This window comes from Diorhabda carinulata, chromosome X (genome assembly GCF_026250575.1).
Source record: "Diorhabda carinulata isolate Delta chromosome X, icDioCari1.1, whole genome shotgun sequence".
NCBI classification, from domain to species: domain Eukaryota; kingdom Metazoa; phylum Arthropoda; class Insecta; order Coleoptera; family Chrysomelidae; genus Diorhabda; species Diorhabda carinulata.
This window is the reverse complement of record NC_079472.1, coordinates 31454117-31481607: the sequence shown is the minus strand read 5'-3', so window position 1 is coordinate 31481607 and position 27491 is coordinate 31454117. Positions and strand designations below refer to the sequence as shown.

The 27491-nt window shown below is 32.8% G+C and overlaps 1 protein-coding gene across 1 annotated transcript; it reads left to right on the top strand.

Annotated features, from left to right (window-relative positions):
• The first annotated feature begins 18049 nt into the window (after positions 1-18049).
• On the top strand, positions 18050-19171 carry LOC130902470 (facilitated trehalose transporter Tret1-2 homolog). Its single transcript, XM_057814645.1, has one exon. It carries the CDS (start codon positions 18050-18052, stop codon positions 19169-19171), a length of 1122 nt encoding a protein of 373 aa, XP_057670628.1.
• Positions 19172-27491: the final 8320 nt, after the last annotated feature.

The window sequence follows — 27491 nt, the reverse complement described above, 5'->3', positions numbered from 1 at the left end:
GTGAGGTTTATAGCAAAGAAAATTCAGGAAAAAGTCGGGTTTTCCTTCCTTACGCTGTAACTCCAGGACGCACGAACCGATTTCCACAGTTTTGCATTCGTTGGAAAGGTCTCGGGCTCCGTGAGGTTTATAGCAAAGAAAATTCAGGAAAAAGTCGGGTTTTCCTTCCTTACGCTGTAACTCCAGGACGCACGAACCGATTTCTACGGTTTTGCATTCGTTGGAAAGGTCTCGGGCTCCGTGAGGTTTATAGCAAAGAAAATTCAGGAAAAAGTCGGGTTTTCCTTCCTTACGCTGTAACTCCAGGACGCACGAACCGATTTCTACGGTTTTGCATTCGTTGGAAAGGTCTCGGGCTCCGTGAGGTTTATAGCAAAGAAAATTCAGGAAAAAGTCGGGTTTTCCTTCCTTACGCTGTAACTCCAGGACGCACGAACCGATTTCCACAGTTTTGCATTCGTTGGAAAGGTCTCGGGCTCCGTGAGGTTTATAGCAAAGAAAATTCAGGAAAAAGTCGGGTTTTCCTTCCTTACGCTGTAACTCCAGGACGCACGAACCGATTTCCACAGTTTTGCATTCGTTGGAAAGGTCTCGGGCTCCGTGAGGTTTATAGCAAAGAAAATTCAGGAAAAAGTCGGGTTTTCCTTCCTTACGCTGTAACTCCAGGACGCACGAACCGATTTCTACGGTTTTGCATTCGTTGGAAAGGTCTCGGGCTCCGTGAGGTTTATAGCAAAGAAAATTCAGGAAAAAGTCGGGTTTTCCTTCCTTACGCTATAACTTAGAACGCACGAACCGATTTCCACAGTTTTGCATTCGTTGGAAAGGTCTCGGGCTCCGTGAGGTTTATAGCAAAGAAAATTCAGGAAAAAGTCGGGTTTTCCTTCCTTACGCTGTAACTCCAGGACGCACGAACCGATTTCTACGGTTTTGCATTCGTTGGAAAGGTCTCGGGCTCCGTGAGGTTTATAGCAAAGAAAATTCAGGAAAAAGTCGGGTTTTCCTTCCTTACGCTATAACTTAGAACGCACGAACCGATTTCCACAGTTTTGCATTCGTTGGAAAGGTCTCGGGCTCCGTGAGGTTTATAGCAAAGAAAATTTAGAAAAAATTTCAACAGAAAAGCGGGAAAATATTTTTTCACATACAGCGCCATCTCTGATACATTCTGCGCTTAAGTTGCCACTCAATTTAAACACAATTGATACTCCAACATGCAATATTTCCCGATCCAGTACAATGGGAAAATTGTTGATACAATGCAAGCTCATTGTTTGGGATGAGTGCACAATGGCACATAAGAAATCACTTGAAGCACTTAACTTCACACTGAAGGATCTTCGGCGAACTAACAACATCTTTGGCGGCTTGTTGGCAGGCGATTTCAGGCAGACGTTGCCAGTAATTCCCCGTGGAACGCCTGCAGATGAATTGAATGCTTGCCTGAAGGCATCACCTTTATGGAATAACGTAAAATCATTAAAGCTAACCACTAATATGATAGTTTAACTTCAAAATGATCAAAGTACTGCACAATTTTCCAAACAATTGTTAGCTGTTGGAAATGGAAATATCCCAGTTGATGCGACATCTGGATTAATTACTCTTACCAACGACTTTTGCCGATTTGTAGACTCTCAATTAGCTCTTATTATAAATGTTTTCCCAAACATTAGTGAGAATTATCAGAATTACGCTTGGTTAAGTCAATTAAGTCACTGAATTTCACCATTCAATCAAAAATTGCTGGCGATTTGGTGACATACAAATCCGTTGATTCCATAACAAATCCCGATGATGTAGTAAATTATCCAACGGAGTTTTTGAACTCTCTGGAGTTACCAGGATTTTTACCACATAACTTGCAACTCAAAGTTGGTACAGTTATCATGATATTGCGTAATTTGAATCCACCGCGACTTTGCAACGGTATTCGTTTTTCGGTAAAAAGACTTATGCCGAATTTGATTGAGGCAACCATTATTAACGGAAAGTACGCAGGTGAAAATGTATGTATTCCAATGATTCCGACTGATCTTCCGTTTGAATTCAAACGATTGCAATTTCCAGTTCGCAATGACAATTTTTTTGCGGGATAAATTTAGAAAATCATTGTTTTTCACACGAGTTGGGAAACCATCCGCTTTGTTTGTGTTAACGTCAGACCAATAAACAAAAAATGTGGTTTACCAAAGAGCACTTCAATGAAACGGATAATTTGCGGACACGTATAACGCTTCGATTCAGTATTTACTTTGGATTCACTTTCATTTACTTAGAGAAGTTCAACTAAATAACACTTCATTTTTGTGATCGAAATGAATTCATTACTTTTGTGGAATGAAATAAAATTTTTCTTTTTCGAATATATCATCTTTTAATCACCAAACGAAATGTTACATAAAACGAAGCCATCTGGTGGCGAATCGGAGTTCGCCGGGTTTGCTAGTTTTACCATAAAATTTGATCCCAATGTCTCCACATTTCCTGTACATATACGAAGACCTGTTTGCTCAAAGTTTCTTCTTTGTTTGTTCTTCTAGCCTGATATATCTTTGAAAATCTTCTAGTTTTGGAAGGTCAATCCTTTCAATACCTCCAATTTGGTCTGATAGAGAATGTTTGTTTTTTTTATTTTTATAATTTCAACGTTCAACTTTACTTAAATATCTCCTAAAAAACTTCGTATCTCAAAGAACAGCTCTTTGTCCACTCTTATTTGAGTAGTCATTGAATATTTGATTGTAATGTAATGGAAATCGTGTCGCTCAGAGGATGGAAAAGCATTTTATCAATTCCCTTTTATAAACTGAATCCTAATATAAACATTGTCTTGTTTTCTCGTCCTTTTAACTGGGTTGTTTGTTTTTTTGTTGTTATGGGTGATTCCATTATAACTGTGATATTCAATGTCCTGTATTGTTTTTTTGTACTAGTCATTAATTAATAATCAATTAATAAAAATTTTGTGTTAATTGAATAATTCTTAAGATATTTAAACATTATTTTTATACAATATAACTTGCCACTTAAAGAAAACTTATACTACATCACTTGAATGTCAGTACCGTGTCATGTCCATTCCTAGAATTTACCGATAAATTATTAATTTTTTTTGTCGTAACAAATGATTTAAACTAATTACCTTATAAATTCTAATGTTTATGATCAAACTGAGGAAAATTGATGCACTTGTTGTTTAATATCTTAAGTTACCATGTCAGTACCGTGGATAAATGAGTCAGTACCGTGGAACTCAAAATCCGACATTTGTGTCTTGCTCGTGATACTTTGAAGTTGTAGTAAATTCCTCTTAGAGTTTTATTTTTACAGTAAAATAGATGAATAATATGCATAAAAAAGTTAGAAAAGTTAAATTTTAAAATCTTGAAATTTTGAATACAAAAAATCACAGTTAGAACGGAATCACCCTTATTTCTTTTTTAATTTGTGGCATTGGTAGATATCTTAGTTATTTTATTAACTGACTCTATAATCAGCGAATCAAAATACAAAACGAAAAAAGAACAAAGTGTGAATGAGCAGACAAGATATTGAAACTAACAAACTTGTTAAAAGAGAAAAATAAAAAAGAAATAGTAAGAAAAATGAACGAATAGAAAAAAGTTTCAATGAAAAAAGTGATTGATTAAAAATTTACTAGAGATGCAATTAAATTAAATAGAAAAACTTCGTTAGTGATAAAAATAGATTCTTGCCACAAATAACGACATTGTTGGCGAAGAAATTAAGATAATTAGGTAACAAATAAACAAATAAATCTCAAAGCAACAGCCAGAATATCATCATCATCATCCACTACTAAAATCAGGCCTCATTCTTCGAGTTATTTATGTGAATACACAAATTTCTTACTACTTAAACTTTTTTTATATGGTTTTGTTCATAAATTATCTTGATTTTAAGTCTCTATCCATTAAAATTTCGATTAAAAGCAAATAATATCGAAGTTTCGACTAGTTTCAGTCGTTTTTCGCTAGGATTGTCCTAGAAGTACCTGGCCTGACCTAAAGATAGCGGTAGTTGATTGGAAAATACCACTGTATTAAAAAATACACAATCTCTATAACATATGTTTCAAATTTGGCTCCAGAAAGGTTGAAGAAAATTCACAAAGAGGTACTGGATGATCGTCGACTGAAAACGCACGAGCTAGCAGACATAGTACTCTATTCAAAAAATGCGATACATCGCATAGTAACTGAAAATTTGGAGATGAGGAAGCTGTGCGCAAGATGGGTGCGGAGTCGTGAAGATGTTTCCAAAAAATTAAGGAGGACCGGCTCCAAGGAAGGCAAAAACCGTTTCGTTTGCAGGCAAGGTCGTGGCGTCGATTTTTTGGGATAGTTTTCATTCACTATCTTCAAAAAGAAAGAATCTAAATCTAAAACGACCGCATTTGGCTAAAAAAAAGTTTTGTTTATCATGACAATGCACCAGATCACATATTCGTTATTACAATGGCTAAAATTAATGAATTAAACTTTGATTATCTATCTAATCGCCTCTTCGGATTATTATCTATTCCCAGATTTGATAAAAACTCTCGGAGATTACGTTGAACAAACGATTGACAATTCGAGAGCTTTATAAGAGATAAGGAAACAGAGCCAAAAGATTTTTCATTAGTTTTGTTGTTATTTGTGAGTTTGTGAGATCTAAAAAAGTGAAATTATGAACATTTCGATCTTTTTATATTCTAATAAAGACTAAAATTTATCAAAATTATAAGATTTTCACCTATTACCTGTTTTAAAAATCAATATTCAATAAAACTAGACGTAAAATCAGTACGATTTATAAACAGAAATATATAAAAAGTCTAAAAAATTGATTAAAAGTATTTTTTTCTACCCGCAACAGCCAGATTTCGTACCATGTGACTTCTAGCTTGACAGCACAACTGGTGTACATATAAAAAAGTTAGATCAAATGAATGTTAGAGTCCTAGACGTAAATTAATTTAGCAAATCATAATTTGAGCACCACTCTTAAAGGATATAATTTTTTAATCCTAATTACAGGTAAATTCATCAAACGATAGTGATATCAATAGAAATGGTTCTTGAAGAAAAAGAAGAAGCGTTGATAGATCAAAATGGAGGTAGCGCAAGAACTTTTGGAGCTGTACAGGTAATTGATTAAATTATTAGTATATACACGCACAAAGACGTAGGAATAAAAAAATTAACGTATATATAAACACTAGCAATGATTTGGGAATCATCAAAATGATCTTGGTTCAACCCCAGGGCTCCACGCGAAGCTCTACGGCAGGAATGTACTTAGTTAGATCTGGTTTTTTGATGAGTTGGAAATATGATTTAAATATCTCAACTAAAACTAGTATTTTGAAAATGGTTTACGAGGAATAAAAAAGATTGTATGTCGATTTCATTAGATCAGACGTTTGACAACATTTTCATGCTACAATTTTCTGATTTGTTCCCATTGATACTTTTTAACACTAATTACCCTTAACTAACTTCTCCGGTAAGCAAATTTTATACAACTTGAAGTATCTTTCAATGACGTTATTACAAAACCGTCAATCCAGTTTATATGATCTTTTAGTGCAGTGAAAACATTAAGGGAAAGAAAAGTTTTTTCTTATAATCCATTTTCGTTGTTTTTTGTTGCTGTCGCACTATTTACTTCTAATGTTACGTCTATGTAACTATTATCACGTGACAAAAGGCAAAGTACAGCGAAAACATGAGTTGTTCAAAAAACAAAGCAACGCTCTCTATTGGTAAAAAGCGAAAATACTTGTTTGCTAACGTTATATTTGAATTAACATCAAATGAAAGTTGTTGGTACATACAAAAGACACTTCAAACAATAATATTCGTATTTGCAAACAAAATTTCCAAAATACTGAAGGAAAAATGATTGAAAAAAAATTTGTTAGCTCACGAATCTGTTTAAAAAGATCCTCGGTTCGAAGTTCTTTTAACTGTCAAAGAGACAGCTGCTTCGAAATCACAAAAACTCTATTTGAACCCTTCAAACATTAATATTCGTATTTGCAAACAAAATTTCCAAAATACTGAAGGAAAAATGATTGAGAAAAAATTTGTTAGCTCACGAATCTGTTTAAAAAGATCCTCGGTTCGAAGTTCTTTTAACTGTCAAAGAGACAGCTGCTTCGAAATCACAAAAACTCTATTTGAACCCTTCAAACATTAATATTCGTATTTGCAAACAAAATTTCCAAAATACTGAAGGAAAAATGATTGAGAAAACATTTGTTAGCTCACGAATCTGTTTAAAAAAATCCTCGGTTCGAAGTTCTTTTAACTGTCAAAGAGACAGCTGCTTCCGAATCACAAAAACTCTATTTGAACCCTTCAAACATTAATATTCGTATTTGCAAACAAAATTTCCAAAATACTGAAGGAAAAATGATTGAGAAAACATTTGTTAGCTCACGAATCTGTTTAAAAAAATCCTCGGTTCGAAGTTCCTTTAACTGTCAGAGAGACAGCTGCTTCGAAATCACAAAAACTCTATTTGAACCCTTCAAACATTAATATTCGTATTTGCAAACAAAATTTCCAAAATACTGAAGGAAAAATGATTGAGAAAAAATTTGTTAGCTCACGAATCTGTTTAAAAAAATCCTCGGTTCGAAGTTCCTTTAACTGTCAGAGAGACAGCTGCTTCGAAATCACAAAAACTCTATTTGAACCCTTCAAACTATAATATTCGTATTTGCAAATCAAATTTCCAAAATACTGAAGGAAAAATGATTGAGAAAACATTTGTTAGCTCACGAATCTGTTTAAAAAAATCCTCGGTTCGAAGTTCCTTTAACTGTCAGAGAGACAGCTGCTTCGAAATCACAAAAACTCTATTTGAACCCTTCAAACATTAATATTCGTATTTGCAAACAAAATTTCCAAAATACTGAAGGAAAAATGATTGAGAAAAAATTTGTTAGCTCACGAATCTGTTTAAAAAAATCCTCGGTTCGAAGTTCCTTTAACTGTCAAAGAGACAGCTGCTTCGAAATCACAAAAACTCTATTTAAACCCTTCAAACATTAATATTCGTATTTGCAAACAAAATTTCCAAAATACTGAAGGAAAAATGATTGAGAAAAATTTGTTAGCTCACGAATCTGTTTAAAAAGATCCTCGGTTCGAAGTTCTTTTAACTGTCAAAGAGACAGCTGCTTCGAAATCACAAAAACTCTATTTAAACCCTTCAAACATTAATATTCGTATTTGCAAACAAAATTTCCAAAATACTGAAGGAAAAATGATTGAGAAAAAATTTGTTAGCTCACGAATCGGTTTAAAAAGATCCTCGGTTCGAAGTTCTTTTAACTGTCAAAGAGACAGCTGCTTCGAAATCACAAAAACTCTATTTGAACCCTTCAAACATTAATATTCGTATTTGCAAACAAAATTTCCAAAATACTGAAGGAAAAATGATTGAGAAAACATTTGTTAGCTCACGAATCTGTTTAAAAAAATCCTCGGTTCGAAGTTCTTTTAACTGTCAAAGAGACAGCTGCTTCCGAATCACAAAAACTCTATTTGAACCCTTCAAACATTAATATTCGTATTTGCAAACAAAATTTCCAAAATACTGAAGGAAAAATGATTGAGAAAACATTTGTTAGCTCACGAATCTGTTTAAAAAAATCCTCGGTTCGAAGTTCTTTTAACTGTCAAAGAGACAGCTGCTTCCGAATCACAAAAACTCTATTTGAACCCTTCAAACATTAATATTCGTATTTGCAAACAAAATTTCCAAAATACTGAAGGAAAAATGATTGAGAAAAAATTTGTTAGCTCACGAATCTGTTTAAAAAGATCCTCGGTTCGAAGTTCTTTTAACTGTCAAAGAGACAGCTGCTTCGAAATCACAAAAACTCTATTTGAACCCTTCAAACATTAATATTCGTATTTGCAAACAAAATTTCCAAAATACTGAAGGAAAAATGATTGAGAAAACATTTGTTAGCTCACGAATCTGTTTAAAAAAATCCTCGGTTCGAAGTTCCTTTAACTGTCAGAGAGACAGCTGCTTCCGAATCACAAAAACTCTATTTGAACCCTTCAAACATTAATATTCGTATTTGCAAACAAAATTTCCAAAATACTGAAGGAAAAATGATTGAGAAAAAATTTGTTAGCTCACGAATCTGTTTAAAAAGATCCTCGGTTCGAAGTTCTTTTAACTGTCAAAGAGACAGCTGCTTCGAAATCACAAAAACTCTATTTGAACCCTTCAAACATTAATATTCGTATTTGCAAACAAAATTTCCAAAATACTGAAGGAAAAATGATTGAGAAAACATTTGTTAGCTCACGAATCTGTTTAAAAAAATCCTCGGTTCGAAGTTCCTTTAACTGTCAGAGAGACAGCTGCTTCGAAATCACAAAAACTCTATTTGAACCCTTCAAACATTAATATTCGTATTTGCAAACAAAATTTCCAAAATACTGAAGGAAAAATGATTGAGAAAAAATTTGTTAGCTCACGAATCTGTTTAAAAAAATCCTCGGTTCGAAGTTCTTTTAACTGTCAAAGAGACAGCTGCTTCCGAATCACAAAAACTCTATTTGAACCCTTCAAACATTAATATTCGTATTTGCAAACAAAATTTCCAAAATACTGAAGGAAAAATGATTGAGAAAAAATTTGTTAGCTCACGAATCTGTTTAAAAAGATCCTCGGTTCGAAGTTCTTTTAACTGTCAAAGAGACAGCTGCTTCGAAATCACAAAAACTCTATTTGAACCCTTCAAACATTAATATTCGTATTTGCAAACAAAATTTCCAAAATACTGAAGGAAAAATGATTGAGAAAACATTTGTTAGCTCACGAATCTGTTTAAAAAAATCCTCGGTTCGAAGTTCCTTTAACTGTCAGAGAGACAGCTGCTTCCGAATCACAAAAACTCTATTTGAACCCTTCAAACATTAATATTCGTATTTGCAAACAAAATTTCCAAAATACTGAAGGAAAAATGATTGAGAAAAAATTTGTTAGCTCACGAATCTGTTTAAAAAGATCCTCGGTTCGAAGTTCTTTTAACTGTCAAAGAGACAGCTGCTTCGAAATCACAAAAACTCTATTTGAACCCTTCAAACATTAATATTCGTATTTGCAAACAAAATTTCCAAAATACTGAAGGAAAAATGATTGAGAAAACATTTGTTAGCTCACGAATCTGTTTAAAAAAATCCTCGGTTCGAAGTTCCTTTAACTGTCAGAGAGACAGCTGCTTCGAAATCACAAAAACTCTATTTGAACCCTTCAAACATTAATATTCGTATTTGCAAACAAAATTTCCAAAATACTGAAGGAAAAATGATTGAGAAAAAATTTGTTAGCTCACGAATCTGTTTAAAAAAATCCTCGGTTCGAAGTTCCTTTAACTGTCAGAGAGACAGCTGCTTCGAAATCACAAAAACTCTATTTGAACCCTTCAAACTATAATATTCGTATTTGCAAATCAAATTTCCAAAATACTGAAGGAAAAATGATTGAGAAAACATTTGTTAGCTCACGAATCTGTTTAAAAAAATCCTCGGTTCGAAGTTCCTTTAACTGTCAAAGAGACAGCTGCTTCGAAATCACAAAAACTCTATTTAAACCCTTCAAACATTAATATTCGTATTTGCAAACAAAATTTCCAAAATACTGAAGGAAAAATGATTGAGAAAAAATTTGTTAGCTCACGAATCGGTTTAAAAAGATCCTCGGTTCGAAGTTCTTTTAACTGTCAAAGAGACAGCTGCTTCGAAATCACAAAAACTCTATTTGAACCCTTCAAACTATAATATTCGTATTTGCAAATCAAATTTCCAAAATACTGAAGGAAAAATGATTGAGAAAAATTTTTTAGCTCACGAATCTGTTTAAAATGTTCCTCGGTTCGAAGTTCCTTTAACTGTCAGAGAGACAGCTGCTTCCGAATCACAAAAACTCTATTTGAACCCTTCAAACATTAATATTCGTATTTGCAAACAAAATTTCCAAAATACTGAAGGAAAAATGATTGAGAAAACATTTGTTAGCTCACGAATCTGTTTAAAATGTTCCTCGGTTCGAAGTTCCTTTAACTGTCAGAGAGACAGCTGCTTCCGAATCACAAAAACTCTATTTGAACCCTTCAAACATTAATATTCGTATTTGCAAACAAAATTTCCAAAATACTGAAGGAAAAATGATTGAGAAAGAATTTTTTAGCTCACGAATCTGTTTAAAATGTTCCTCGGTTCGAAGTTCCTTTAACTGTCAGAGAGACAGCTGCTTCCGAATCACAAAAACTCTATTTGAACCCTTCACACATTAATATTCGTATTTGCAAACAAAATTTCCAAAATACTGAAGGAAAAATGATTGAGAAAAAATTTGTTAGCTCACGAATCTGTTTAAAAAAATCCCCGGTTCGAAGTTCCTTTAACTGTCAGAGAGACAGCTGCTTTCAAATCACAAAAACTCTATTTGAACCCTTCAAACATTAATATTCGTATTTGCAAACAAAATTTCCAAAATACTGAAGGAAAAATGATTGAGAAAAAATTTGTTAGCTCACGAATCGGTTTAAAAAGATCCTCGGTTCGAAGTTCTTTTAACTGTCAAAGAGACAGCTGCTTCGAAATCACAAAAACTCTATTTGAACCCTTCAAACTATAATATTCGTATTTGCAAATCAAATTTCCAAAATACTGAAGGAAAAATGATTGAGAAAAATTTTTTAGCTCACGAATCTGTTTAAAATGTTCCTCGGTTCGAAGTTCCTTTAACTGTCAGAGAGACAGCTGCTTCCGAATCACAAAAACTCTATTTGAACCCTTCAAACATTAATATTCGTATTTGCAAACAAAATTTCCAAAATACTGAAGGAAAAATGATTGAGAAAACATTTGTTAGCTCACGAATCTGTTTAAAAAAATCCTCGGTTCGAAGTTCCTTTAACTGTCAGAGAGACAGCTGCTTTCAAATCACAAAAACTCTATTTGAACCCTTCAAACATTAATATTCGTATTTGCAAACAAAATTTCCAAAATACTGAAGGAAAAATGATTGAGAAAACATTTGTTAGCTCACGAATCTGTTTAAAAAAATCCTCGGTTCGAAGTTCTTTTAACTGTCAAAGAGACAGCTGCTTCCGAATCACAAAAACTCTATTTGAACCCTTCAAACATTAATATTCGTATTTGCAAACAAAATTTCCAAAATACTGAAGGAAAAATGATTGAGAAAACATTTGTTAGCTCACGAATCTGTTTAAAAAAATCCTCGGTTCGAAGTTCCTTTAACTGTCAGAGAGACAGCTGCTTTCAAATCACAAAAACTCTATTTGAACCCTTCAAACATTAATATTCGTATTTGCAAACAAAATTTCCAAAATACTGAAGGAAAAATGATTGAGAAAACATTTGTTAGCTCACGAATCTGTTTAAAAAAATCCTCGGTTCGAAGTTCCTTTAACTGTCAGAGAGACAGCTGCTTCGAAATCACAAAAACTCTATTTGAACCCTTCAAACTATAATATTCGTATTTGCAAATCAAATTTCCAAAATACTGAAGGAAAAATGATTGAGAAAACATTTGTTAGCTCACGAATCTGTTTAAAAAAATCCTCGGTTCGAAGTTCCTTTAACTGTCAGAAAGACAGCTGCTTTCAAATCACAAAAACTCTATTTGAACCCTTCAAACTATAATATTCGTATTTGCAAACAAAATTTCCAAAATACTGAAGGAAAAATGATTGAGAAAACATTTGTTAGCTCACGAATCTGTTTAAAAAAATCCTCGGTTCGAAGTTCCTTTAACTGTCAGAGAGACAGCTGCTTCCGAATCACAAAAACTCTATTTGAACCCTTCAAACATTAATATTCGTATTTGCAAACAAAATTTCCAAAATACTGAAGGAAAAATGATTGAGAAAGAATTTTTTAGCTCACGAATCTGTTTAAAATGTTCCTCGGTTCGAAGTTCCTTTAACTGTCAGAGAGACAGCTGCTTCCGAATCACAAAAACTCTATTTGAACCCTTCAAACATTAATATTCGTATTTGCAAACAAAATTTCCAAAATACTGAAGGAAAAATGATTGAGAAAAAATTTGTTAGCTCACGAATCTGTTTAAAAAAATCCCCGGTTCGAAGTTCCTTTAACTGTCAGAGAGACAGCTGCTTTCAAATCACAAAAACTCTATTTGAACCCTTCAAACATTAATATTCGTATTTGCAAACAAAATTTCCAAAATACTGAAGGAAAAATGATTGAGAAAAAATTTGTTAGCTCACGAATCGGTTTAAAAAGATCCTCGGTTCGAAGTTCTTTTAACTGTCAAAGAGACAGCTGCTTCGAAATCACAAAAACTCTATTTGAACCCTTCAAACTATAATATTCGTATTTGCAAATCAAATTTCCAAAATACTGAAGGAAAAATGATTGAGAAAAATTTTTTAGCTCACGAATCTGTTTAAAATGTTCCTCGGTTCGAAGTTCCTTTAACTGTCAGAGAGACAGCTGCTTCCGAATCACAAAAACTCTATTTGAACCCTTCAAACATTAATATTCGTATTTGCAAACAAAATTTCCAAAATACTGAAGGAAAAATGATTGAGAAAACATTTGTTAGCTCACGAATCTGTTTAAAAAAATCCTCGGTTCGAAGTTCCTTTAACTGTCAGAGAGACAGCTGCTTTCAAATCACAAAAACTCTATTTGAACCCTTCAAACATTAATATTCGTATTTGCAAACAAAATTTCCAAAATACTGAAGGAAAAATGATTGAGAAAACATTTGTTAGCTCACGAATCTGTTTAAAAAAATCCTCGGTTCGAAGTTCTTTTAACTGTCAAAGAGACAGCTGCTTCCGAATCACAAAAACTCTATTTGAACCCTTCAAACATTAATATTCGTATTTGCAAACAAAATTTCCAAAATACTGAAGGAAAAATGATTGAGAAAACATTTGTTAGCTCACGAATCTGTTTAAAAAAATCCTCGGTTCGAAGTTCCTTTAACTGTCAGAGAGACAGCTGCTTTCAAATCACAAAAACTCTATTTGAACCCTTCAAACATTAATATTCGTATTTGCAAACAAAATTTCCAAAATACTGAAGGAAAAATGATTGAGAAAACATTTGTTAGCTCACGAATCTGTTTAAAAAAATCCTCGGTTCGAAGTTCCTTTAACTGTCAGAGAGACAGCTGCTTCGAAATCACAAAAACTCTATTTGAACCCTTCAAACTATAATATTCGTATTTGCAAATCAAATTTCCAAAATACTGAAGGAAAAATGATTGAGAAAACATTTGTTAGCTCACGAATCTGTTTAAAAAAATCCTCGGTTCGAAGTTCCTTTAACTGTCAGAAAGACAGCTGCTTTCAAATCACAAAAACTCTATTTGAACCCTTCAAACTATAATATTCGTATTTGCAAACAAAATTTCCAAAATACTGAAGGAAAAATGATTGAGAAAACATTTGTTAGCTCACGAATCTGTTTAAAAAAATCCTCGGTTCGAAGTTCCTTTAACTGTCAGAGAGACAGCTGCTTTCAAATCACAAAAACTCTATTTGAACCCTTCAAACTATAATATTCGTATTTGCAAACAAAATTTCCAAAATACTGAAGGAAAAATGATTGAGAAAACATTTGTTAGCTCACGAATCTGTTTAAAAAAATCCTCGGTTCGAAGTTCTTTTAACTGTCAAAGAGACAGCTGCTTCGAAATCACAAAAACTCTATTTGAACCCTTCAAACTATAATATTCGTATTTGCAAACAAAATTTCCAAAATACTGAAGGAAAAATGATTGAGAAAACATTTGTTAGCTCACGAATCTGTTTAAAAAAATCCTCGGTTCGAAGTTCTTTTAACTGTCAGAGAGACAGCTGCTTTCAAATCACAAAAACTCTATTTGAACCCTTCAAACATTAATATTCGTATTTGCAAACAAAATTTCCAAAATACTGAAGGAAAAATGATTGAGAAAACATTTGTTAGCTCACGAATCTGTTTAAAAAAATCCTCGGTTCGAAGTTCTTTTAACTGTCAGAGAGACAGCTGCTTCGAAATCACAAAAACTCTATTTGAACCCTTCAAACATTAATATTCGTATTTGCAAACAAAATTTCCAAAATACTGAAGGAAAAATGATTGAGAAAACATTTGTTAGCTCACGAATCTGTTTAAAAAAATCCTCGGTTCGAAGTTCTTTTAACTGTCAAAGAGACAGCTGCTTCGAAATCACAAAAACTCTATTTGAACCCTTCAAACTATAATATTCGTATTTGCAAACAAAATTTCCAAAATACTGAAGGAAAAATGATTGAGAAAACATTTGTTAGCTCACGAATCTGTTTAAAAAAATCCTCGGTTCGAAGTTCTTTTAACTGTCAGAGAGACAGCTGCTTTCAAATCACAAAAACTCTATTTGAACCCTTCAAACATTAATATTCGTATTTGCAAACAAAATTTCCAAAATACTGAAGGAAAAATGATTGAGAAAACATTTGTTAGCTCACGAATCTGTTTAAAAAAATCCTCGGTTCGAAGTTCTTTTAACTGTCAGAGAGACAGCTGCTTTCAAATCACAAAAACTCTATTTGAACCCTTCAAACATTAATATTCGTATTTGCAAACAAAATTTCCAAAATACTGAAGGAAAAATGATTGAGAAAACATTTGTTAGCTCACGAATCAGTTTAAAAAAATCCTCGGTTCGAAGTTCCTTTAACTGTCAGAGAGACAGCTGCTTTCAAATCACAAAAACTCTATTTGAACCCTTCAAACATTAATATTCGTATTTGCAAACAAAATTTCCAAAATACTGAAGGAAAAATGATTGAGAAAAAATTTGTTAGCTCACGAATCTGTTTAAAAAAATCCCCGGTTCGAAGTTCCTTTAACTGTCAGAGAGACAGCTGCTTTCAAATCACAAAAACTCTATTTGAACCCTTCAAACATTAATATTCGTATTTGCAAACAAAATTTCCAAAATACTGAAGGAAAAATGATTGAGAAAACATTTGTTAGCTCACGAATCTGTTTAAAAAAATCCTCGGTTCGAAGTTCTTTTAACTGTCAAAGAGACAGCTGCTTCCGAATCACAAAAACTCTATTTGAACCCTTCAAACTATAATATTCGTATTTGCAAACAAAATTTCCAAAATACTGAAGGAAAAATGATTGAGAAAACATTTGTTAGCTCACGAATCTGTTTAAAAAAATCCTCGGTTCGAAGTTCCTTTAACTGTCAGAGAGACAGCTGCTTTCAAATCACAAAAACTCTATTTGAACCCTTCAAACATTAATATTCGTATTTGCAAACAAAATTTCCAAAATACTGAAGGAAAAATGATTGAGAAAACATTTGTTAGCTCACGAATCTGTTTAAAATGTTCCTCGGTTCGAAGTTCCTTTAACTGTCAGAGAGACAGCTGCTTCCGAATCACAAAAACTCTATTTGAACCCTTCAAACATTAATATTCGTATTTGCAAACAAAATTTCCAAAATACTGAAGGAAAAATGATTGAGAAAAAATTTTTTAGCTCACGAATCTGTTTAAAATGTTCCTCGGTTCGAAGTTCCTTTAACTGTCAGAGAGACAGCTGCTTCCGAATCACAAAAACTCTATTTGAACCCTTCACACATTAATATTCGTATTTGCAAACAAAATTTCCAAAATACTGAAGGAAAAATGATTGAGAAAAAATTTGTTAGCTCACGAATCTGTTTAAAAAAATCCCCGGTTCGAAGTTCCTTTAACTGTCAGAGAGACAGCTGCTTCCGAATCACAAAAACTCTATTTGAACCCTTCAAACATTAATATTCGTATTTGCAAACAAAATTTCCAAAATACTGAAGGAAAAATGATTGAGAAAAAATTTGTTAGCTCACGAATCTGTTTAAAAAAATCCCCGGTTCGAAGTTCCTTTAACTGTCAGAGAGACAGCTGCTTTCAAATCACAAAAACTCTATTTGAACCCTTCAAACTATAATATTCGTATTTGCAAACAAAATTTCCAAAATACTGAAGGAAAAATTATTGAGAAAAAATTTGTTAGCTCACGAATCTGTTTAAAAAGATCCTCGGTTCGAAGTTCCTTTAACTGTCAGAGAGACAGCTGCTTCCGAATCACAAAAACTCTATTTGAACCCTTCAAACATTAATATTCGTATTTGCAAACAAAATTTCCAAAATACTGAAGGAAAAATGATTGAGAAAAAATTTGTTAGCTCACGAATCTGTTTAAAAAGATCCTCGGTTCGAAGTTCCTTTAACTGTCAGAGAGACAGCTGCTTCCGAATCACAAAAACTCTATTTGAACCCTTCAAACATTAATATTCGTATTTGCAAACAAAATTTCCAAAATACTGAAGGAAAAATGATTGAGAAAAAATTTTTTAGCTCACGAATCTGTTTAAAATGTTCCTCGGTTCGAAGTTCCTTTAACTGTCAGAGAGACAGCTGCTTCCGAATCACAAAAACTCTATTTGAACCCTTCAAACATTAATATTCGTATTTGCAAACAAAATTTCCAAAATACTGAAGGAAAAATGATTGAGAAAAAATTTGTTAGCTCACGAATCTGTTTAAAAAAATCCCCGGTTCGAAGTTCCTTTAACTGTCAGAGAGACAGCTGCTTTCAAATCACAAAAACTCTATTTGAACCCTTCAAACTATAATATTCGTATTTGCAAACAAAATTTCCAAAATACTGAAGGAAAAATTATTGAGAAAAAATTTGTTAGCTCACGAATCTGTTTAAAAAGATCCTCGGTTCGAAGTTCCTTTAACTGTCAGAGAGACAGCTGCTTCCGAATCACAAAAACTCTATTTGAACCCTTCAAACATTAATATTCGTATTTGCAAACAAAATTTCCAAAATACTGAAGGAAAAATGATTGAGAAAAAATTTGTTAGCTCACGAATCTGTTTAAAAAGATCCTCGGTTCGAAGTTCCTTTAACTGTCAGAGAGACAGCTGCTTCCGAATCACAAAAACTCTATTTGAACCCTTCAAACATTAATATTCGTATTTGCAAACAAAATTTCCAAAATACTGAAGGAAAAATGATTGAGAAAAAATTTGTTAGCTCACGAATCTGTTTAAAAAAATCCCCGGTTCGAAGTTCCTTTAACTGTCAGAGAGACAGCTGCTTTCAAATCACAAAAACTCTATTTGAACCCTTCAAACTATAATATTCGTATTTGTAAACAAAATTTCCAAAATACTGAAGGAAAAATTATTGAGAAAAAATTTGTTAGCTCACGAATCTGTTTAAAATGTTCCTCGGTTCGAAGTTCCTTTAACTGTCAGAGAGACAGCTGCTTCCGAATCACAAAAACTCTATTTGAACCCTTCAAACATTAATATTCGTATTTGCAAACAAAATTTCCAAAATACTGAAGGAAAAATGATTGAGAAAAAATTTTTTAGCTCACGAATCTGCTTAAAATGTTCCTCGGTTCGAAGTTCCTTTAACTGTCAGAGAGACAGCTGCTTCCGAATCACAAAAACTCTATTTGAACCCTTCAAACATTAATATTCGTATTTGCAAACAAAATTTCCAAAATACTGAAGGAAAAATGATTGAGAAAAAATTTGTTAGCTCACGAATCTGTTTAAAAAGATCCTCGGTTCGAAGTTCTTTTATCTGTCAGCTTCCAAATCACCCAAATATAATGTTGAAAGGAAGATTCATTCATTGCACTGATATTTGATCAGTTTTCTAATTCAATTTATTTTGATCTTAAATAAATATTGAACTAATAAACATATTTATTTTCAGTTGATATCCTTCTAGTCACTTTTGGAACCACAGTAGCTTGGCCATCGGCAATAATTCCAAAACTAACCTCAAACGACACCGATGTAAATCCGTTGAAAGTACCAATAACAACTTTACAAGTATCTATAATAGTATCCACTCCATGTTTTGCGATAATATTTTCGTCATGCGTCGCTGGTAAATTAGTTGATATATTAGGAAGAAGAAGAATGTTACAGTGCTGCTCGGTTTTTCTAATCCTTACCATGACTATAATAGCTTTTAGTAAACACGTTTACTTCTATTACGCATGTCAGTTTGTTAACGGTTGTATTCTATCAGCTGTACTTGTCACAGTGCCAGTTTATAATAACGAAATAGCTACTGAAAAAGATCGTACTTGGTTGGGTTGCGTCGTAAGTTTAGGTTTACCAATTGGTGTATTGATTAGTTACATATTAGGAGCTGTTATAACTAGTTTTGAATTATTTACTTTAACTAGTGCAATACCGTCTTTATTACATCTAGTATCATCTTATTTTATAGTGGAAACACCGATGTATTTAGCCAGTAAACAAAGAAAACGTGAAGCTTTGATTGTTTTAAAAAAATTGAGAACGTATAAAAACGATAAAGATGTTTATAAGGAATACGAATATATTGAAGATATTTCTACTAATCACGTTGGTAAAAAAACGAATATTTTCCGTATATTTACGAGTAGAACTTCAAGAAAATCTTTATTTATTTGTATTATCGTTACATTTACTCAGCAAATATCTGGTATTAGTATAATTTTGTCTTTTATGGTTCCAATATTCACAGAAGCAGGTGCTGCTTTATCGCCAAATGAAATTAGTATATTAACCGGTTCCATACAACTTTTCGTTGTTATTCTAGTTTCTTTGATAGTTAATAAATTTGGTAAAAGACCTCTTTTATTATTTTCATCATTTTTTTGTTCAATATCAATGCTTGGAATCGGTTTATACTTTTTATTGAAAAGTATCGAGTTACCAGTCTATTTGCAACTCCGTTGGTTACCAGTTGTATGCGTTATAACTTTTATTATATCCTATGGTTTGGGATTGGGATCCATACCGTTGGGATACATAGGGGAGTTGTTTAAACAAGATTTAAGAACGACGGGAATGGGCGTCGCTATGTTATTTGGAGGTGTGTTGGTTTTTGTTTTAGATTTTGGGTTTCCGTTGCTGGCGGAAGCTTACGGCATACATGTTTGCATGTTTTTATATGGTTTTGCTACTTTTACCGGTTTTCTTTTGTTACTTTTATTTCTTCCTGAAACTAGAGGTGAAAGCTTGAAGAGTATACAGAGAATTATTGAAAGTAAAACTATACAATTGAAAGTTTTTGGAAAAAGTTGATTAACGTTCTTTAAAATGTATTATCGATGAATTTTTCAATTCACTGGAAGTTTTTCAAGCAGTTTTTACAGTAAAAACATAATTTTTTCAATTTGAAATTCGCCTACAAACATATAATAACCGAATGCTGTCAATTCTAACCTTATTTGTGTTCAACCCTCGTATATCAAACATACTTCCTAGTGTAGCCTAACAAACTGTTGTGCATTAAATTTTATTTATTTCCATTTTTCGTATTTATTTTTATGAAAAATATAATATATTACAACTCTACATTGCATTTTATTATTTTCTTGAATAATATTGACAATTTTCATCTCGAAATCTCTAGAAAATGGAATTAGATAGTTTTCTTCGACAATGTAAACAAACAACAGGGGTGTACGGACTCATTCGTTTCACTCAACGTTGTCAAAACAAACCAACATTCATAGTACAGAAGAAGAAAATACAATAATCTCAAGTTAATTGGAAAAATTTGTATTAAAGATGAGATAAAAAAACTAGTTTCCAATTTTGGTTAGTTATCGTGATATTACATCATTAAATAAACCGAGTGACTGACACAAAGATGGCGCCGCCATCGTCGAATCCATATGACGTTTGTGAAGTACCAACTTTCAAAAAACTATGTGTGAAATTACGTGACATTTCGATTAGTCAAAAAAACACAGTCATTTAAGTGATTTTTGCTTCTTGATAAAAAAATACTGTAAAAGCTCAGCAATGGCTTCAGAAGTGTTTGAAGTCTGCTCCATCGAGGTTATTAGTTTGTTGCATTTAAACGTGGTTGTAGAGACACCGATGATGGTGAACGTTCTGGTCTTCAACATGATGTGATTAATAGAAAACATCAAAAAAGTCCCCAACATGTTTACACGTGATAAATCAGATTTTTTGGCGTCGATATGTGACAAAGGATGAAACATGGATCCATCACTTCATTCTGGAAACAAAATGATCATCATCTAAGTAGATTGCAGCCGGCGAACCACGTCCGAAGCGTCCAACGGCTCAAAACATTCAGCTGGGAAGGTTATGGCTTCAGTATTTTTGGATGCGCATGGAATATTGTTCATAGAAGATCTTCATAGTTTTGTTGGATGGTTTGAAAGCAAATATCAAGGAAAAGCAGCAGAATGTCCACTGTTTCACCAAGACAATGCACCGATTCACAAGTCGGTGGCAACGATGTTTAAACTGAACGAACTACACTTCGAATTGCTTCCTTATCCACCGTATAATCCAAATCTGGTTTCCAGTGACTACTGGCTATTCCCTGATCTCAAAACAATGCTCGCCGGTAAGAAATTCAGCTCAAATGAAGAAGAAATTGCTGAAATTGAAGTCTATTTTGAGACAAAAGACAAATCCTTTTACAAGCATAGTAGAAAGAATTTTCGGATTTTTTGAATCCTGTCGTTGAGAAAAATTCTGTAATTTATTCGGCATTTACCAACAATAAGGTTTACATGACGAAAAACCACTCAAAGTTTCTTAATATAAGTTGGTCTAAGACTAGGAAGATTACTGTTGTTAATGATAATTAGAACTGTTGAATTAAAGCTAAAAAAAGTAAGGATTTGGATGAGGGATACTAGATTGTTCGGCCATATTATGAAACATTCATATATTCAAATCCATAAGACATTTTTGAGATAATTGAGGCGTTCATACTGTATATGTCCCGCATATCAACTGTTGCTGTAGCGATCAAAATCAACTACAGTGTTAACACCTTTTGTATCTATGTTTTCATCATTATTTTTCCACTACAAAAAAATTTAAAGCACCATAAATCAATACGAAAATTTGGAAGTTCTGTCCAATACTTAAGAGAGCACAATGACCCCATGACAGGTTTTATTATCTAGGTCAGATTTATCAATAATGCACAGTGCTCCATGACTTGTATTTTCAATTACCTTTAATATTTAAATGGGAGGAAAATGGTTCCTTGTCAATTTAGGTTGATATTAATGGTATGCGGAACGTGAGCCAGTTTCAACAATTATTATTATGTTAAAATAATAAATTATTCAATATTTTAGAATGGTCTACGTAAAAAAATGGATTTTGAATATTTATAAATAATTATACATCGTATTCTTTTGCTCTACACAAAACTTGGAGTCCTCTTTAAGATCTATACACTCCCCAACAACTTCTAATCCTCTACAAGGTGTCCACATTCGTTTATCTTAGGAATATGGATCGCATATTTGAAGCTCGGCTCCCAAGCATACTCTGAAGATGCTCCATAGTGTTGTTGGATCGTTTGAAAGCAAATATCAAGGAAACACGTCGGAATGTCCACGAAAGAATCACTGTTTTATCAAGACAATGCGCCGGTTTACAAGTCGATGGCAACGAAGGTTAAATTTGAACGAATTACGACTCGAATTGCTTCCTTATCCACCGTATAATCCAAATCTGGCTCCCAGTGACTACTAGCTATTCCCTGATCTCAAAACAATGCTCGCCGGTAAGAAATTCAGCTCAAATGAAGAAGAAATTGCTGAAACTGAAGCCTTTTTTGAGGCAAAAGACAAATCCTTCTACAAGCACGGCATCGAGAAGTTTAAAATGATTGTAATGGTCTTAAAGAAGATTGCCATGATGAATAAAATCGTTTCGTTCATCTTTGGAATATTGCTCGCACATTTGGAGCTCGGCTCCCAGCATACTCAGAAGATGCTCGACTCAATGCAAAAGGGAACAGTTCCACTAGGAGATGAACAGAAACTTGGACAACTTAGAACTTAGAAGCTACTACCACGGCAAATGTATGTAAAACAGAACATTGTGTAAACGACCGCGTTTGGCTAAGAAGAAAGTGTTGAAATGCACCAGCTCACACATCCATTATTGCAATGGCCAAAATTAATCGATTAAAGTTGAAAGGAGATTACGTTGAAAGATATTTTGTTCCAAATTTTTTTGGTCGGGCATGGTACTTCTGGGATCATCCTCGTAGAAGCCTAGTGTTATAATTATTACAACGAAATGTAGGTATCCTATGAAAACCTTAGGGGTTGATTAGGACCGGAATCGATTCAAGTTCGTTATAAATTCCGAAAGCGTTTTGATTCGAAATTTCGATATTTGTCGCGGTATCAAACTAAGCTCAAATTTGCATTTGGCAACGAAAATTTCTTGAATAATAAACGACTCTGTTCTGTTTGGAATAAAATACGTTTTGTTATATTACAATGAACAGCGGCAAAGTATATTTAAACTAACTTCGAATTTTCTTTGTGTACATTTCGTTCGCCATGATTTATGGAATCCATAACTTTAATCAGTCGATTGTGTATATATATACCCGGGAAAACTCAATTTCAGTAAAGTAAAAAACGTTTTTTAGAATAAGAACTAGATATAAACTAATTAAGATTCAATAAGAAAAAGTTTTACCTTTATTTTAGCAAATTCACTTATAATTTGTTTCAGAATTCATTTTATAATATCTATTTGAAAATACTTACAGACTTTCAATCCATTTATGGACAATGTACTGCCCCTAGTTAAATTTGGATTTTACATTTCGAAAATTAATATATGAGTAACTTTTTACATTAATAAATGAAATTTTTGACTCGAACATATAGCTACTAGTATTGGAAAGTATAAATTTGAAAAAAAAAAATTTTATATTTGTTATGAATAAATGCCTCAAAGTCCGGTTCTGTCTACCCTATTTTTATAAACTTGATGTTGTTTAAAAGCACTTTTAAATAGAAGCATACAAGTTTCAGTAAGTATTTTGAATATAAAGTAAATTAACATTAAAATAACTAAAACTACATGTCAGTATCTTTTTTCTATTCCGAGATATATTCAGAAATGTGTAAACCATTCGCCCGAACAGAAATTAGAATTTTTTCCTAGCTGTAAAGTTCGCACAGTGACCTACCTTATCATGATAATCTTATTAGTGCCTCTAGATGGCGTTATATAAACTAATTACCTAATTAGTGGAGTTCTAAATATCAACAATCAATTTCTATACTTGAAATCAGTCGCTGACGTGTATATAAGGCCAGAGCCGTCAAACAATGACGCAAGCTACGATGTCAACTGTCAGTAAACGTCACTGATGTCTAAGCGTAGTGGACTACTGCGCATCAACATCTCTACAACTGTCAAGACAAATGCAAATGTACATGGATTTGTGGAAAAACGTTTTTTAGAATATGAACTAGATATAAACTAAACAAGATTCAATAGGAAAAAGTTTTAGCTTTATTTTAGCAAATTCACTTATAATTTGTTTCAGAATTCATTTAATAATATCTATTTGAAAATACTTACACACTTTCAATCCATTTATGGACAATGTACTGCCCTTAGTTAAATTTGGATTTTACATTTGCGAAAATTAATGTATGAGTAACTTTTTACATTATTAAATGAAATTTTTTACTCAACATATAGCTACCAGGGCGTATTTCAAAGTATGAATTTGAAAAAACAAAATTTTTATATTTGTTATGAATAAATGCCTTAAGTTTGGTTCTGTCTACCCGATTTTTATAAACTTGATGTTGTTCGAAAACACATTTCCTAACTAGTGGTGTTCTAAATATCAACAATCAATTTCTATACTAGAAATCAGTCTCTGATGTATATATAAGGCGAGAGCCGCCATACATTGACACGAGCGATGATGTCAACTGTCAGTTAACAAATAACGTCACTGAGGTCTTAGCGTAGTGCACATCAACATCTCTACAACTGGTTTTGCCACGTCGCAAGGATGGAGGAAGAACGATTTATGCGGGAGGATATATGAAGATGGAATTTATAGAAACAAGAAAAGGAGGACGAGAAGAAGCTGGACAGAAGAAATGAATATTGCGGGGTATAAAAAACGATATAAAACAAAGATACCAGATAGAAGAAAATAGACATACACAAAAAGACATCAAAATTTAGCTGAAAGAGGAAGGTTTCAGAATATTAGTCGATAAGTTCATAGGAATTCGATCTAAAGAGACAAATTTATAAAGTAGGTTGAATAGAATGTTGTAAAAAAGAAATCTTACGCTACTCTGCATTTTTTTATTATTAGAGGTGGAAACGCTATTTGAAGAACCAATCACGTGAAGTTTCTATAGATTTTTTTCTGTTTTTATATCGTAAAAAAAATCCCCACATATTTTTTTTTCGTCTGAAATAAACATAAAAGCCTGAAAGAGTAGAAAATAAATTTTATTTATTTCGTTTTCTGGCGTTTTTGATGAAATTTCCTGCGAGACAGGAGAGGAAAATCAGTTTTGATTAAATTTTTCACTCAAAATATTGTTATTGTGAACTCGAACGAAAACAACGATTTCCCGAGTAAATAAATAATGAAATTTCCGAACACCACACTAATATTTTCATTTATATATATATATATATATATATATATATATATATATATATATATATATATATATATACTTAGATTATTTTCGAACGCATTTAAAAATTAATAATCAATCTTTATTATTTTCGCAAAGATGTATTTAAATTTAAAGTATAAACAGCGAAAATAACGAATAATATTTAACATACTTTGTGAAAATTCACATCACGTGACTGAAACCGACTTATCGAACACATATTATCTACCAGTAGAAATCAAACGTGATAACCTAAAATCGATTGTCTTCTTCTCAACACCAACTACAAGACATACGTGATTTTTAAACTGACTGTGTTAATCGCGAAAAGAGACAACGATATAATTGACGTAACGTCAATAACTAACCATACTAAAAGTTGAATTTAACGTAAGATTTGTTTACTGTATTGTTTTTAGGGAACTTTATAATTTAACGTGTGTTTATTGTTGAAATGGGTTCTTTTAAGAAGTAGTTTGACTTTTTATTTAAATTTATATCAATAAGAAAGTACAAACGGACCAAGAAATCGGATCACCTCTTGTCAATTAACGGATATTCACCCTACCCCCAACCCTTTTGTTAAAACTTGACGTTTCGACCTATTGTTCAACAAAATCATATAAAAAAACGTGTAAGAAATAATAAATTGAAGAAAGGTATATATGTATCTATATATAAGCGTTATAGTTTGCGGATTGTGGTAAATAAAACACCGAGGTGTACTCTATTTAATATGTATTCCGAGCTTTCGAATATTTATGTTTTCATTAAGTAATTCCCCGATGTAGATCAATAAAGTTCACTCCGGTGTTTTATTGGCTCCATTTTTAAAACTAAAACGCTTATAAATTAGTAGTTTGATTGCCTCAGTCCCACAACAAAACCGGGTATTGATCTATATCATCTAGTACGTTAAAACTTATTAATAGTTATTTTCGAGGGAAGGGATGACACCCTGTATATTTGAACATACGCCCCGAAACGCTAACAGAATATTAATTTACTCACTCCATACAATTCTAGAAATTTCATGATATATAATTAATTCCCATCAGAGACGAATATCAGTTTCGGTATGTAAATTTGATTGATTATGATACTAGCAACGTTTCGGTATCTTTGCCAAGTACACAACTGAAATTAATAAAATAAAGGATTACTACGATCCACCTTTGAAATAATTTCGAAATTCATTATTTCGAAAATGTATTCTTCGAAGGAGAAAGTAACTACTTTCCTGGCTAAATCCTAATTTGTTTAAACTTAATTTTCAGGCTATTTTCTTTGACAATCATGTTTAGATCGAGTAGTTGGTATCATAGAACCAAGATGAACGGTTACGGAGTAGTTTCCGCCCGGAAATCGACGTGTACGTATAAAGTGCTGTCAAAATTGTGCTCTTTTGAGTTGGCTGTCCATTTTTCTGTCCAGTCTTCTGTAGTGGAACTCGTTTGCAGCATTGTGTCTATGCTGAGGCGGTTGTATATTCACTAACACGATAGGAGGGATAAAGGGGAGGAGATAGAAAGAATTCAGCACTCTAAACAATTTACGAATGCAGCCCTACAAGAAGATACTTCTGGAGCTGCTTTGCAATACTCCCTAAGAGTTCAAAGGTTTCATTAGCATGAACTGACTAATCGTTATTTAATTATAGATACAAATGTTTTTTATCACTAGGGATTGAGTTGGAAAAGGGTTTAGAAACTGTCGGGGGTTTTCCCTGTGGTGGAAGTGATATTAGTCGTGGACGATGACGAAAATCCTAATGTTCCATCTTCTCTTTAATTGATTTATTACTATACGTTAAAGATTTTCGTATAAATAGAATTTTTAACAAACCCCGTAATATACGCGACTACACAATGTTATAATCTATAATTCCTGTACTATAAAGATGACGTATATTTCCCGAGTGGTGATAGCTTAAGATTCAAATCGAAAACTGTTGAGACATCCCTCGTATTTATATATAAAATGAAAGTAATTCATTTTCCATTCAAGCGAAAGACGCTGTATTATTCTCTTATCATCAGTTAATTTATAATAATCGCTTTCTGTGTATTATTCAGTGTGAATATGCCTGTAATTTTTGTAGGTTATCTCCGTTATTATTCACAAAACGAAATGAAGGTGCGGAAAATCTCGTAATGAAAAATGACTAAATGAACTACAGAGATTTATAATCCATTGAAATAACAAGGCGCAAACTAGGAATTGGGATATTTCAGGTAAACGAAAAGGTAGGCCGAGTACTTAATACAAACCGTGACGGCTTCAGTAGTACTTAATCCTGTTGGTAAAGCTGGAAAAACCGAAAATTAACATCTATGATTTCTATATGCTTTAGGTTTCGTCACGAGTTGTCTAATCTTCATAACAACCACGATCACGAATTGTAAGTTAAAATTTTATGGCGGGTATTGCAATTGCGAGTTGGCACACGCTTGAATAGAAAACCAATCAACTTCAAATGAAAAAGTAGCAGCGATGTTGATGATTTTCTTAAATGGAACAATAATAAAATATGTCTGCAGTAGATAATGTTTTGAGAAGGTAAATTTAGTAGCAACTTTCGTAATCTAAGTAGCGGGTATAATGTGATATACCAGGGTGGTCTCAGAAGTACCTGGCCTCTAAAATTTTCGCGTTTCTTCATTTAGTTTTGAACGTAATCTCCTTTTTATAATTAGAATCGTCAAGGTCTTCAAAAAAGCCATTAACTGCCGACATTATCTCTTCATTATTGACCACCAAGCTATGTTTTTCAAGTCTGGGAATAGAAAATGATTCGAGGAGGCTAAATCTGGCGAATAGGTAGCAATTCAAATTTTAATTCATTAATTTTGGCAACTGCAATAACCTGGTGCATTGTCTTGATGAAACAACACTTTCTTCTTAGACAAATGCGGCCATTTTTGCTTGAT